General features: G+C 39.8%; 1 protein-coding gene across 1 annotated transcript; it reads left to right on the forward strand.

Annotated features, from left to right (window-relative positions):
- The first annotated feature begins 19 nt into the window (after nt 1-19).
- herpud2 (HERPUD family member 2) lies at nt 20-10,072 on the forward strand. Its single transcript, XM_084727537.1, has 8 exons — nt 20-321; nt 2,923-3,000; nt 3,934-4,041; nt 4,749-4,909; nt 5,521-5,646; nt 6,005-6,340; nt 7,361-7,472; nt 9,191-10,072. Exons 1-8 carry the CDS (start codon nt 175-177, stop codon nt 9,368-9,370), a joined length of 1,248 nt encoding a protein of 415 aa, XP_084583663.1. The 5' UTR covers nt 20-174; the 3' UTR covers nt 9,371-10,072.
- Nucleotides 10,073-16,368: the final 6,296 nt, after the last annotated feature.

The raw sequence follows: 16,368 nt of genomic DNA on the forward strand, positions 1-16,368 counted from the left end.
GGAACCACACCCCCCCCCCCCCCCCCAACTCAGCAGGGACAGTTTTAGGTGTGTTGCTGAGCCCAGAATGGAGAGGATTTGAGGGAAAGTTGTCCTCAGGTGAGTCCTGAGTTGTGACATTAAGTTTCCCTGAGCTCAGATTCTTCAGAGCCCAGCCTGCTGGTAGTATGAGCCATGGACTCTGGGGCACTTGATAGTCCTGTAACCCTGGTCATTAAGGCCCCCAACCAGAAGTATGAAGACCAGACCATCAACTGCTTCCTCAACTGGACCGTGGAGAGGCTGAAGAGTCACATCTCCAACGTGTACCCCAGCAAACCGGTAAGTAGCTCTCACGATTTTCTTTTTTGGCTCAAGTTCTGGCTTCATTTGTGTCAGAGGGGATTAAAATTCTCTTGAAAAAGACTTCATGGACCAGGAGGGATTTCTTAAAGGTTATGATGATGTTTAGGACACAGATTTAGATGCATTTTGGCCTTGACCTTAGCTAAATTGTATCAAAAGAAAGTACAATAAATCCGCAATTGACAATGAACAAATAAGCAGATGTCTGTTCAAAACCAACAGATATTCAGTTTAATATAATGCAAATCAAGTGGAGTTTCACTTTTGAGAAACCAGAACAAACAAATATTTGAATATTTATTTGAAAATCAGTGTATGGAAGTTCATTTGCAACTTCTTGGTCAACACATTTCCTTAAAAATTACTTACAGAATAAAACAATTATCAAAATAGTTGGCAATTTATTTTCTGTGCATCACTTAATTGATTTGTTTCAGCTCTGGGAAATATCTATTCATAGCTGACTTAATAGACAGAATGAGCAATATTGTATCAAATCAAAATTAATATATTATTGTATTATATTATATTATATTATAATTAAATTAATATAATTCACATATTAATTTAACATATTGAAATTAAAACTACAACAATTAATGTTTTCAGCCATTTTTCAAGCAAAAATGTCAAACATTTACTGCTTCCTGCTTCGTAAATGTTTTGTAAATTTTCTGCTTTTCTTTGTCATTTTGAGTCTGGGTTTTTGAGTGTTAGTTGGACAAAATAAGTAATTTGAAGGAGATAATGATGATAATTTTCATAATTATTTGAAATTTTATAGAATTAATTATGACTTGATTTATTGCAAACAAAAAAATCAGCAGATTTATCGACAATTACACATCACACTTGAAGCATTTAGCAGTGCAAAAAGATAAAGAAAAAAAATCAAACTGTTGCTCCATTAACAGTGTTTCTCATGAGCGCCACACACTTTCCCCCCAAAGGTTTAAAAGGTGGCTGTAAAATGTTTGTAGCTTTTTCAGAAGGGACACCTGCAACACAGTCCACATCTCTGCTCTCCGAACACTGTGTTTAGTATGCTCCAAACAGTCAAAAAACAAAAAAGACAAAAGTTCCTGTCTTTATCCTGAATAATGACTGTGTTCAGGTTGTTAAATAGGTACATTGTGTTGGTTTGTGCACAATAGAGCACCTGCCTCCTGCTCACACCTGTGGTGAAAAATAATCTCCTCATATAGATGATGTTCAATAAATGGACTGCCGCATTTTCATGGATGAGTTGCTCAGTTACATGGGGAACACTGTCGTTTTCATATATGTTTCTACACTTCAGATTTAAAACTTTTGAAATTAAGAAAAAATATTTCAGCAGTGCTCAGTTTATACTTAATAGATTGTGATTTAAGTTAAATTTTGAGAGTAAATTTAATGCACAAATCTGCTCAAAGCTGAGTTGTTCTTTGCTTGTTTGGCTATTTTGCAACAACGGAGGCATGTCAGTGAAAGTTTAGGGAGATGAGGCTCAAACATTTAAGAACACAAAGAAGTAGAAATGAAATGATCAGATAATGCTGCAAAAGGAGAAGGAACACAATTTTATAGAAGCGAAAACATACAGCAATTTGTATTACCAGTGAGAATGAGGTCAAAGGTTTTGTGTTTCTGTTATTTTTAGACCTCAGCTTTTAGTTTTCCATCACGGCCAAATGTTCTTCATAAAGGGCCTTAACTGAGGATGTGATCGTACACACTTTGTGTGCTTTTAGATTAGATTGCTGGGCTGGGTTAGATCCCAAATCTTACTAATCTTATATAATCCAATGACACCTAATCACTTAACTCGCATTAACACATATCTTATGTTATAACAACAACCAATTGAAGTCTTTCAGCCTTCAAGAGACCCCATAGTTAATGTTTGTTTGTGCAGGATTACAGTTTCCTGGTCATGACAGAGAAGCGGCTGAAAGTGTATCATAAAAAAATATTTGTTGATGAGGTTCAATGAACATTTGTGACCTTCGAAATAGTCCAAAATAGTTTCAACACAAGGTCAATTTTGTAGCTTTTCTGGCACTAATGGTTTTATCACACAGTCTTTATCAAGTCAACTCAGCTCAGCTTCATTTATATAGCATCTGTAATACACAAATGCTGCCCAAAGTGCTTCACATAGTAAAAAGATAGGTCTTTACTTGTCGTTCTGATGTCCAGAGACATTGATTTCCATAGTTAGGGGCATAAAAACAGAAGATACTCTCACCGCTGCGTTTATGGGACACATTGAGTTTTAGTTGTTGTTCTTGTTCATGGGTAATTTTAGCCCTGAGGCCCAGGTTTGCTCTGAGAGCCTTGTCAGTATCAGCTCAACCAGATGTTGCAGTTTATGTCTTAGGAAGAGTCACAGGATCCCGTGTCAAATTTGGAATTTTTAGCCTGTATGAATAGAAAGCATGTTTATGTATTTTCTAGAATCTAGAAACAGCCATGTCTGGTTACACTGTAGATAGATGGGTCGGTCAGTGACCTAAAAACACTCGCCTGTTGCTGTTTTAATGAATAAACACGTTTACACTGCTTCACACTGTCTGTATTGTGTTTGTGTTGCAGCTGTCCAAAGACCAGCGGCTGGTGTACTCAGGAAGGCTCCTTCAAGACCACCTACAGCTCAGAGATGTGCTTAGAAAGGTAAGAGCTGCTACAGTGCCTTTTTTTCTTCTGTGTATTCAAGCAAGGGCATATTTTGCATGGATGAATTTTAGCTTGGCACCCCACACAGTTTAGTCCATTTCCTAAAAATGCCCTTGAAATGTTTTTTTCCTTCATTTTATAGGAGTTGTTGTTTTTTTTTAATTTATTGCCATTTTGCTGTCAGTTCTCATTGGTGAATGCTGTGTCATCTCCAACCTGTAGAAAACGATACATGTGTGAATGATACATGTGTGAATGATACATGTGTTTGTAAAAGATATTTTATTAGTTATCTATAATTTGTCAAGATTTAGCTGCCTAACTACATGTTTCTTTTAGATTTATTTCAACTGCGCTTGTGTTTTTCATTAATTTAGCTTAAAAACATGAAAGGCTTAATTTGAAAACAGCCAAGCACTTTGAAATGTTAGTGATCTACAACATTTTAAATAATAAAGACATTAAATCAAAAGTAGCATGCCCTCATTGTGACAATTACAATTACAATGTAATGTTGGTCAAACCGCTCAATTCCTGCATACACAGTGAAACAAGAAGTGTGGCAAAGGTAGTTAGTTTTCCACTCTCTGACTTTTTTCAAGACTGTTTCAGTTGTTGTGTGTTTAGACACACACAGCGTGTGCGAGTGTGCTGTGAGGGAACTGAAACAGACTGCCTGCCGGGGAAACAAAAGCTGATCTGATGTGATTTACCAACAAAGGCTGAGCATTGTGTCTGAATTCTGGCTGTTTCCACACTAATCCTTCCTCCCTCTCTGTCTCTTTTCTCTCTTTTCTTGTTTTGTCTCTGTGATCCGTTGCTGCCTTCACTTCCTCCTCCTCCTCCTCCTCCTCCTCCTCCTCCTTGTCCTCTTCTTATTTCTCTTCCTCCCACGTCCTGGGCTCGTGCCCTGTCCTTATCGACCCGCAGCAGGATGAATACCACATGATGCATCTAGTGTGTACCTCTCATAGCCCCCCGGCCTCACCCATGCCTCGGAGCCCTTCCACGGCCAACTCCTCTGCCTCGGACTCAGGCGTGAGTAGACCGACACGCTGCTCTCATGACAGCTTTGTTGTTAGGATACACAAAAGCCTAAAACCACACACTGAAACAGCAAGTTTGTGTTCAGTCGAACATTATTGTGAGCACGATGACTTCCACTTGTTTGATTTAGTGCTTTATTTGTTGTGCTAGCTACTAATGTACACAGCTAAATCCTAAAGATGACACACTGAAGAGTCAAGATGTTGGGGTCTGTGCTGGATGTGTGATGTGCTCTGCAATACACACTTTTATTCCCCTTAGGACTACTTTTGTTAAAACTGTCATCAGAACACTGTGGGGCATTTTGTATGTTGAAAAGTAAATGCCCTGATGAGGGCAGCCCTAGTTAGATGTTTATTTTGTAGACTGTGTGTTGTGACTGTGTATGTGATGTGACTGCTCATATTTTTGACTGATCTCAAAACTTACCAGACACCCATACATTCCATGTCTGTCTCCATACATTCAGCAGAATCAAAAGGCTTTGGGATGAGCAAAGATTGTTTGATTGGTATAAACATGTCTCCCCCTCAGTCTGCACCACCAACAATACAACCACATTTGAAGCTTCCTCTTATGTCTTGTCTTTTGACTTTGGGTTTGGTCTAAACACACCTTTTGTACAACATTAAGTTGTTTTTCTATAGATTTTTTTTAAATGATCAACTTCTGATCCATGTTCCCATCTCATCATGCAGAGTTCAGACAGTGCCGGCTCCACCCTGTCTGCCAACACACCAAATCAGGACAGTCAGCCAGCCTCTTCCTCCTCTTCTGTCCCTGGAAGTTATGACGGCCTGAGGTATCGTGGAGGCTTCCCGCAGTACGGCCCTCAGGGCCCCCCTGGTGTCCCGCAGTGGTAAGGAACTCTGACACCAAATATAATTTTCCTCACAAGAGCTATGACCTACTGAAAGAAGGCTTTTTTTCCGAAGTAGGAACACAGAGTTAAGTCTGTGAGTTGGATCAGTGGTTTCCAAACTTTTTGTTTGGACCTGTATTCATATCCATGCAGCATAGCCTCTATAACTAACCTAACCAACAGATTGATTTTTTTTACAGCTGATTCTCAAAATATTCTTTAAAATACCACAGAGACTGTTTAATCTGATGTAGTCCAATACAAGAGTTCTGCAACAAATCAGACCTCTTAAGAAGCTTATAATAATCAGTGTTTGCTGAAAGTGTGAGAGAGCTGCTGATTCAACACGATTTTGTTGTGTCTGTGGTTTGTAGTTTTGGATTGAATACACTGAAAGCAGAACTGAAAAAAAAGTTTGAAGTCTGTGATGGTTACTGTACACGCAAGGAGTTTAAGCACAAGGATGAAAGTATTTTGAAATGTTAAAGAATTTTCTTGTGTGGAACTAAAAAGAGCTGATCAGCAGGTGTTGTTGTCATTAGACTGTATTTGTCTACACTGTTAACATTGTTAATACATTTAACAACAAACATGACATTCTTCCACAGGCCAGACGGAGCTCAGGTACCTTTACAAGGCGGCCTCCCTGCCAACATGCCCCCCCACCCTGTGTACATGCCCATGCAGATGCTGTGGTGGCAGCAGATGTACGCACGTCACTACTACATGCAATAGTAAGTTGAAGAAACGTGTCTGTAAATGGTCGTGGCTGCTTAAACTCTGGTTTGGTGGATTAAATCTTTTTCTAATTGCTACCATACTATTGCTACCAGTTATTAACAATAGTGAGTGGGAATATGCTGTGTTTGACTACCAAGAATTTACTGGTTTACTGCTACTTTTAAGGATTAAATTTCAGATTTTTGACAATCATTTTGTTGTTGAAATAACACTAATGCAGAAGAATTTTTATTTTTTCCTTTTATCAGTAATTTCCTCCTCTCTGGTTGAAGTGTTGTTGTATTTTCTTCTAAAAATATGAATCCTCTCTCCCGTCCGCTCTCCTTCCTTCTTTTCACCTCCTCCTCTCAGTCAAGCAGCAGTAGCCGCCTCTCAGCCTCCCAGCACCTCCCCTCCTTCGTCCCCCTCCCCCTCACCCCTTCAACCCGCCCAGGCCAACGAGGCCGTCCAGCCCCCGCTGGGGCCCAACCCGGACCGCAACCCTTTACCAGAGAACCAGCCAGCCAACCCCAACATCCAGATGAACGCGCAGGGCGGAGCGGTGTTGAACGATGACGAGCTGAACCGTGATTGGTTAGACTGGTTGTACACAGTGTCTCGTGCCGGCGTCCTGCTCAGCATCGTCTACTTCTACTCCTCCTTTAGCCGGTTTGTCATGGTGGTTGGCGCCATGCTGCTCGTTTACCTGTAAGTCAGCACTGCACAACACTGAAAACAACTTTTTACAGATGCATGTCTCACATTTGCTTTAACTTGTATTCAGCACAGTTTGCTGAAAGTGTGTAAATGGCAAAGGCCAGTTTTCACCAGTGTACCACTTCATTCTTGAGAATTGGGACAAAACTGTATTTTGAAGGAGTTTTGATTTTTTCTTCTCACTTATGCTGTGAAAATATATTTTAAAAGATCAAACTCTTAGCTAAACCTTGTAACAGACCAACCTCCTAGTGATTAAATATTTTACTAAATGTAGACATCAGCAGTTGACAAAATGTTACGTTTTTTCAGTTGTAGTGAGTAGCTGTTCTGTTTTTTAAAGTTGCTCTTTAATTTTAATCATAAGACACATTTTGAAACTATAACTTATTTTGCTTTGCATTAGAAGATCTACAGAGTTGTCATGTTATGGTCTGATAACAATATTATGTAATGAATTTGTCAAAAAGTAGAAAGTTTACCTGTGCCTGAGCAGTATTTCTGCCTTTTTTAACCCAGGAAGTGAGACAGTGAGACTTTTTATGCCTGATTTAATCATGTTTATGGAAAAATCTGATGGAGTTGATGGAAATCTCAGACACGATTTCAAAGGGCCAACATTTGCATTAAAAAATCTTAAAACAAAAATGATTAAAATTGCACATTTTTACATGTATCTTATCAGTAGGTGTTGTTAGTTTTAGATTTTTCGAGCTCCTAACACATTCTTAAATTGAAGTTGTAAATTCCTGTCCAGGACAAGGCTGTTAAGAAATGTTTTTAAAAAATCAAGGCATAAATTACATATATTCCATATATATATAAATCCCTAAAAAATATTTTCACCAAAACATTTGAATTATAGTGTTTGTCTGAATAATTTTTAATGTTTTCTTTGGTAGGACATGGTTCTCAAGCATGGATGCTGTGTCTGCAGAGACTTTAAAGATAAACACTTTAAACACAAGTCTAAGATTATGATTATGTTTGTGTTTTATTTTTTCCCTCCAGACATCAGGCTGGTTGGTTTCCCTTCAGACCAGAGCAGCAGAACGTTCGAGGAGGAGACAGGCCCAGGGCTCCTCAGGAGGAAGCAGAGAGACACCAGGACATACAGGAAATGGTGAGCGGGACAGTGTCTCTCAGCCTCCTTGCTTTTCTGTCTTTAGCTCTCAACATGGTCCACACACCAACCCCTGTACCATCCTTTGTGCATGTGTGTGTGCAGTGTCTGCTACAGCTTCTATGTTCAAACTCGTGTGAGCCCTGCAGAAGTTACTCCATTACTCTCTGACATTGTACTGGTCACTGTGGTCCAGTCCACACCGGCAGCACACAAGAAGATGGTTTGTTACACCGAACCATCTGTGAAGTCATCCTTGGAAACTGTTTTGGAAAAGGGCAGGCACTTGCAAAAAATACTTGGCAGGTGATTAGTACAATCATCTGCCTATCACATAGACTGTATAAAACATGGATATTGTCTTCCTCACTTCATCCATAGTCTTGCTGGAATGAATGATGCAGCTACTTAGCAACTAGCCACCTCTGATGCCACAGCGGGCACGGCCTTACTAACATAGAACTTTAATCCTTAATGTAATTTAAACAGGTGAGTTATTTAAAAATTCACCTGTACAGTTGTCAAGAACAGAGAAATGAGCTCTAGAGACCAAAATGATTTTTTGTACCAGGCTGTAAAGGTGTTTATTTCTGTTTTAAAATCAGATATTTTAATATGGGGGTCTATGAGGATGAACTTGATTTTGGAGCCAGCTTCAAATGACTGTTGTCTGAACTGTCACATCAGCACTGGCTTCATTTTTCAGCCCTGGAGGTCGCCGCTTGATCTGTCACCATCTATCACAGGCTAACTCCAACCAATCAGATCAGTGACCATATGACATGGCCAGTGGAGCTAAACGGTGAATCAGACTCTTCCAGAATCAAGTTGAGAGGAGAGTGAAAACATCTTTTACATCGAGAACAGCCTTCAGGGCTCTTTTGCTCTTCTTTCAGTGAAAAAAAACATCTCCAGATGTTATAGAAGCAGGAGGAGCTGCAGTTGTTCTCAAATGAACAGTTGCATCTTGTTGCGTCACATCTAGTGTTAAACCACACCTGCTCAAGTGCATAGCTTGAAACTTGTTTCTCGTGTTAATTCATGATCTCGTGAATCGAGCTGCCTCGGACATTAGTAAAAACCATGCAACAGTCTTGACTTGTGCAGCTGATTTGTTGCTCTTGAAGTCAGACTGCAGTTAAATCTGATTTTTGTTTTTTCCAGGCAAGACTTTTAATGTTGACAAATGACCAGTCTGCATAGAGACTTTATACGGTGTCATGTCAAATACATGCTGAGTAAAACTTAAACAATAAAAGCTGAGATCTGAACAACCTTTATTTCCCTGCACCAATCTCTATGCTCTGTCCGTTGTCTTCTTCTACGAATCTGCCATCTACTTTGCATCTGTGCTGAGTATAGAGCTTGAGCTACAATTTAGAAAAGAAAGAAATACTAGAAAATCAAGACACCGTTCAGAGAAAGGCTGTCATGCTTCAAAGGTTGTTTCTGAATTTGAAAATTTGCTAAAAATTCCAACTAAGCAGCGTTAAGAAGCTGTGGGGGAAAAAATTGGATGTGCACATGGATGCTGATCTGCACCAAAAATGAATTGCTTGTTCTTTTAGGCATGGCCCAACTTTTCCACCAGATTTTCTTAAAATCGTATTTTGAAGATTTCCTGCTAAAAAACAAACCAAAGTCTAAAGGATATGATCAGTTTTCTCTCTGACTATTTTGTGTCTAACCATGATTGTCTCCTCCCATTTGTGACAAAGGAACGTCTGATGGATGAGGGTATAGAGGACGACGACAGCGGTGAGGAAGGAGGCGGAGGCCCTGACGACCAGGCTGCTGCAGCTCTCCCTGAGCCGAGCTTCCTTACCACCGCGTGGTCCTTCATCAGCACTTTCTTCACCTCGCTCATCCCCGAGGGACGGCCCCAACCAGGCAACTAGACTTACCCCACCCCCTCTGCCCTAACTCTCAAATACCCCTCATCTTCCTACCAACAGGTACAGAAGTATCTCAATTCCCACCTTCATCTTAACTGTCTTAAATACCCCCAAACCATCTTCAGATACCCCCACAAACCCCAGGCCGCTCGATTGAACCCCAGCCAGTCGGCGGCAGGCCTCCTACGTGCTGCCAACAAACGGACCGATGGTTAAAAGAAGCTCCTCTGAAGTTTAAGAGCAGATGCAGTTTGAGTTCTGCAGGCTGAGAAGAGAAGAATAAACAGACTTTTAGAAAGTGAATAGAGATTTTTGTCTTATTTCATCTTACATGAATTCATTGAGACGTGGTGGTGGCAAGAGATCCTGGAGGGAGCTGTCTTCCATTTTAAGCAGTGATGAGGTCATGCTTTTAAAAACTTTCAATGAGGGATGTGACCCAGACCACAAAAACAAAAAAAAAAAGAAAGAAAATGAGGAATCTCCCTGAAATGACAGGGAGACACGTGTCCTTAACAATGAAATGAAAATCACATCCCTATAGACATTCTCATGTATGCGCACAATGTGCATAATGACATTGCAGCTACTGAAGCACATTGTTTTCCCACTTTGTGTATTTGAACATTATCTATTTACACATGTAAGTATATGCATCTTTAATTCCTGAATATATGCTTTTTTTGAATAAAAATCTTGCTGCGGTTCGATTTGTCTGTTGTGGTTTACTTCCTGTTATGTATTCTGTAGTTCCTCTGACGTCCTGCAGGTGGCGGTGTTCACACACAGATGTGAACTGTGTGTGGCTTTAGGTTTGACTGAACCTCCCTGAACAGAACTTAAATATCAATTGTTTTCATTCAACAATTGTTTACACATACAATTTGAATCAATACCAAATAAAAAATAAAACAAAATGCTGCAGCAGCACATATTTAGAGTAAGGATGTCGATGATTGATCATTAATTGATAACTGCTGTTAAAAATTTAACCAATTAAAAATGTATTCATTGATATTTAATCAATAGTCATGGTACTAATTGCACCTCATATGACATTGTTATTTTTCTGGTGCAGTTAAGGAAATTTAAACTTAAGACTTAAAATGAGAAAAAAACAAGCAATGTACAAAATTTGCAAGTCTACTTAGGAGAGGTGACGGTGACACCAATGGCTAAAAGTAACTAATACTCTGAGTAGTTTTACTTAAGTATATTTGTAACACCAGTTCTTCTACTTGTAATTGAGTAATATTTTAGCAAGGTAACAGTACTTGTACTTGAGTACCGATTTTCAGTACTCTTTATTTATGTAGCAGAGCTTTGTTGAAACCTAGGGTGCAAAATAAATGTTTTTGTTCACCAGCAAAATACCTAGTTCATCTTCAAATTTATTTTACCAGCCACTCAACAGATAACCAGTGTTATTTATTGTTATTTTCTTTGGCAAGTGAGCCAAATCTACCAGCCACTTGCAAGTTTTACAACATGTTGCTGATGGATGGGGCAGATTTTAGTCCCTGTTTACATCCCTAAAGCTTTTTGTAATGTGAGTTTGTCTGAAAACCTTCAGAAGCTGCGAATACCTTCAAAATGTCTGCACAATGCAATGTATAAATAACCGTGTAGTCATAAAAACATGGCCTCCAATGAGCCAAAATTTTATTATTTCAGGTTATTTCATTGCATCAGCTTCACACTATTCCAACTCCTCGTGCCTCTAAAGATGGTTGTGTCAGTCTGTCCCAGTGTTGCCAGATGTACAATAATCAGCGTATTTGTACTGGAATTGTACAATATACAAGTACGATAACTTTGCTATTCAATAAACCAACAGCAAACCTTGTTTTTCATTTGAGAGCAGCCAATCACAGCCAGTAAGACAGTGACACAGTGTGTGGATGTGGGGCTTTTGTTTTGATGAGTAAGAACGGAGGCAGTGATTGTGCGACGGGCTGCGATTGACTCTGTGTGAGGCGATGCACAGTTACCGTCTCATTCAGACAACAGAGCCTCAGGGTAATGTAGTGCACATGGCAGATTTTTGCCTCATTCTAAACACTTAGCGCTCCAAAATTAACCCCTCAGTTCAGGGAAATATTTTGTTTAAGGGACAAACAGTTCACCTCCAAAATAAAAATACATATTTTCCCCTGGCTTCTACTACTATTTATCCATTTATCCATTTTTTTTTTTGGTGAGAAAAAAAGTCATGACCAGTTCACTCAAAATAATCCACAGACTTTGTTGTGAGCAGTTTCATGTAGGAACTATTTTCTTTCTGGTAGAAAAGACAGTAGTTCTACTGCAGAAATTAAGTAGTTCCTACATGGAACAAAGTGTGTGGATTATCTTGAGTTATAGGGTCATGATTTTTGGAAAGAGGCACAGGTTTTGAATTTTTCAGATGTGTTCTTTTGTGCTTAGAGTACCTTTTAGTCCCATTATAATGGAGAGACGGTAAACATCATCTTGGCTGAGAGGCAGCTCAGTGGTGGATAGAGAGGGAGGGAGGGTGTTTCATTGACTTCACCTGCTGAGAACCGTTGGTGTTTGTAGCTGTAGTTTGCACTGACCTTCAGCAAAACAACACATTCTGGGAGTACAACTCTGATGCACAGACTTTATGAAGCAGCTCTAACACCGGACTGCCCTTGAGCTTTAAAAGACCCTTCATGAAAGTTTGGATTTCGTCCCTGTTGGATGTTGGATGTTAAACATGCACAGTGTGACACTCTCCTCACAGATAGAGAGGTGAGCAGGGAAGCAGCTCAGACAGCGATGCACTTCAGAGAGTCCTCCAAAACCCCCTAATCAAATGACCATGGATTTTTGTGTAGTTGGTCGTAGAAGGCCCAATTAATTATGCATGACAGCGGCTTGACGGCCATTTGATTTCGTTACGCGCGCCCCCTCCGAGCCGCCGATCCAATCAGGTTAGGATCCCCCCACCACACACACACACCCTCATCTCTCTCCCCCACAGCTCTGAGGTTAGACTCCCCTTATCGGAGGGAGAGATTTCTTTAAGAGGGTGTTTGGGGTCTTGTAGGACATTTCATCATCATAATAAGTCCTTGTTATGCAGCCGGCTCCCTCCTGTTTCCCTGCTATCAGGACTTGTTGTCTTTGGAGAGGCAGCAGTTGGGCTGGACACATGCCACAGAGATAGACTGAGTTTATTAGGTACGCAGAGAGAAGATGGGGATGACAGATAAAGTGTGTGACACCTGTAAGGACGGGATGGTGATGCACTGTCGCACCTGCTTTCAGTAAAAGCACCCTGACTGAGCATGTGCAGTAAAAGGCTCTGTTTAGACTAAAGTGAGGCAATAAAAAGACAAAATAATTGAGGAGATTTTTAAAAAAATTATTTGAATGATGTTTTATTATCAAGTTCAGTTTCAGAAGGTGGATTTTACACAAGTCAGAGGATCTTTAGTCCAAAACGAATTGGGCTGGGTTTGGGGTTTAACCCAAAACTGAACAATGATTTAAAGCCCAGAAACCTACAGAAGAAGTAGAAATACTTTTTCAGCCCTAGGTACTGTCTGTAAGACTCTAATATAGACTCAGGCATGTGTCAGAGGCAATATTATATAACACGTAAAGTGGATTTCCTTGGCTGTGTCTGACACTGAAAGGACGACTTGCATCTTTTGGCTGGCTGGTCAAAAACACATACAAGACATGTCATGATTAACGTGATTACCTTGTGATTCAATTGATTCTCAAGCTTAGTGTTCAAATGCAACATTTTAGTAAGAGTTGTAGTGCATGGAGCTTTGAGTATAATCTGTTCAGAATCATCAAACCCTTTTACTTAAATAAATCAAGCAATAGAACTCTAAAAGTCTCCATTACAACAAAATGTAATTTATTAAAATTTCTATTTAAAGATGCTCTAATCAAAGTTTTTAACAATGGATCAACTGATCATGTGTAACGTAAATGGTGAAAGGTGGGTTCTGTTCTTCTAGGTAGTTCTTACAATGCTGATGTTTGATCAAGTGTTTTAATTATTTATTTGATGTTATTTCATGCCATGATTGATAGCAGAGTTCTGCTCAGGACTGATCGTGAAAACATGGCTCTAGTATCCGGGATATTTTGGCTCCAGTTTCGTGCAGTGGGCAGAAGTGGACAAGTGTCATCCATCTTTTATTTATATCAGTGACGCAGACCAAAAACTAAAAGCTAAAAGGTGCATGAATGAACAGGTGGACACAAACACACCTTCTTTTTTTTTCTATGGTAGAATCTCCTGGAACTACTTTCTATCTATTAGAAAGAAAGTAGTTCCCATGTGAAACTGCTCACAACAAGGTCTGTGGTTCATCTTGATGAAACATGTCATGCTTTCTGGAACGAGACATTGTTGTTGAGTTTTTCAAATGTATCTTTTTGGTGCTTTGAGCACCACAAACTGTGTGCCATCTAGTTCCATTATACTGGAGGGAAGGCAGACATCTATACGACCAATATCTCCAAAACTCAGCAACTCACGCAATCATCCAGCACATCAACATGAAGAACCGTCTGTTTAGTTGCTGCCTTATATCCCCCGCCCCTTTCAGGTGCCATCGTAACGAGATGATCAGTGTTATTTACTGCACCTGTTGGTGGTTTTAATGTTGTGGCAGATCATTTATATCGGAGGTCATCCTGAAACCACTGCAGCTGCTTTAATGCCAGACTGCATTTAGTCTCATAGAAACATTTTGTACTTTGTTGGCAGAGAGTGAAATCAGTTTGATGTCTGTCAGGAAGTCCTGTCGTCTCCGTTTGTCCTCAGACAACTTTGCTCTCAAGGTGTATTTCCTCTGAAACGATTTTCTATTGTTTGGCAACAGGTTTCACATTTCACCACAAACTCTTGTGTGTGTTTGTGTCCTTTGTCCTCCCCGCAGCACTCTGTGGCCTGTTTGTTAAAAGAGCTTTATCGCTAAATTTGACTTGGCACGTCTTGTCAGGAGAGATTGCGGCTGATGAGACTCTCGACCTGCAGATAAAACATCCATTAAGTTGGGTTGTCTGGGGCGATCCTGTGCTCTTACCCTATTAGCATATTGTTAGCCATTTGCGAGATGGTGCAGCAATGGATGCACGCTGTCATTCTGCAGCCAGTCACCACGCCATAAAGAACCACCTCTCACTCTGCTGCCGTGCTAAATGTCGTCTCCGACATTGTAATGCTCGGTGGCTGTCCTCCGCCAGACGATTCAAATGACCGCTAAAAGCCAGAGGGAAGGAAAAAAGGGCCAAAATGCAAAATTGATGGAAATGACATTAGATTCCGCTCATGCTCCTCACTGTGTAAATTATGCCCCAAAATGGACTCTCTGGCCCGACTGTTAGCTCCAATTTGTTAGGCCATACCTCACGGTGGCTCGTCTTGCCCTTCCCCTCTCCCTTTAATCCAATCAGAGCCACACTGGATGTTATTTATTTGTTTATTTATTTATTTTCGAAGGATGTAACCGATTCTTATCAGGGCAGAAGTGGGGCCTTCTTCCTGGTGAAACGGTGACTAACGTCCAGCCATCGATCCGTCAGTTCGTCTGCGGTGGCGGGTGATGCTTCTGGTGATAGACTGCGTGTGTGTGTGTGTGTTTATATATATATGCGTGTGTGCACTTTGTCTGCTGGACTCAATAGTGCAGATATGGGTGTGTTTTTTCAGTTTCATTACACTAACCAGGCTTATATGAACATTATTTTGAGCTGATTTCATTTCTGACATTGTTTTATTTTATCTTTAGTGATGAATGAACATTTTTTTTGACCCATTCAAATGTCACCATCAGCTGCTTCTGCTTGCCAGTAACGTTTTCGCTCATATTCTTCTGTTACACTCATAAAAGCCTCGGCAAGATGCCTAAAATGTAAATCTACGACATTTCAGTGTTCCCATTTGAAGATACTTTTTATGCATTTCAGCCTCAGGTCTATTAGGCTTACAGAGCGTTATGATACATGACCTCAGAGTTGGTTTTAATAATTTAACAGTTGCTGAGTGCATGTTTTTGGTCCAATACTTCTAATTTAATCCATCATTCATTTTCTTATTTTTGACATCACAGACTCTTAACCTTTTCATACTTTTTTGCAGAAGACATCTTCAGTCAAATAAGAATAAATCAGGTGTTATTCTATATTTTCTTATATATTTATAAGTGTAATTATCTTGTCATCTTGGAAAACAACTGGTAATTTTCTCAAGATAATGTGTTGAATATTTCGCAAGAAAACTAAAGCAATAACAAAATAATTCACTCATGATCTTGCGATAACAGAATAATACAAAATTATTACAAACACATGGTTTTTCTCTGCTTCCGTAACCAACGACACGTTCATTCATCTCCCAGAACTCTCCAATGTCCCTCTCCGCTCTCAGACACTGTCAAACTTTGTCATGGTGCACAGCCTTAAAATATTACTTTTTCCAACTTAAATTAAATTATGTTTATATTATGTTAAGATAAGTTTGTGAGGCTGGGATGTGCTGCAGACCAGGAGGATTTTTTTTAGTGCTGATGGAAGTACTTCTCTTTTTAATACTGTTTTGTCCGTGTGATTGACGGTGATTGCTGACGGCAGCGCTGTCATTTAAGAATGAATGTCTTCTGTGATCACGCTCACATGAACACCTCCTCTTTAGAGGGAAATTGAGGCCTGTTGTCCTGCAGATTAAACTCAGATGAAAAAGCTCAAAACTTGGTGATCACTTATTATATTATGAAGATTTGTATGAAGTACAACGTGCTGCTCTGAACAAAGAATCTCACAGTTTCTTAAAGAGTTTCTTAAAGGGAGAGTTCACCCCAAAATCAAAAATACAGCTTTTTCCTCTCGCCTGTAGTGCTATTTATCCATCTATACTATTTTGTTCAGAGTTACAGAGTTTTGGAGATATTGGCCATAGAGATGTCTGTCAAATGTAAATGGGACTGAATGCCACAAGTCCTGCGTTGCTCCAAGCACCAAAAAGTACATTT

Source organism: Lutjanus erythropterus, chromosome 9, assembly GCF_056507025.1.
Source record: "Lutjanus erythropterus isolate fLutEry1 chromosome 9, fLutEry1.hap2, whole genome shotgun sequence".
Classification (NCBI taxonomy): domain Eukaryota; kingdom Metazoa; phylum Chordata; class Actinopteri; order Lutjaniformes; family Lutjanidae; genus Lutjanus; species Lutjanus erythropterus.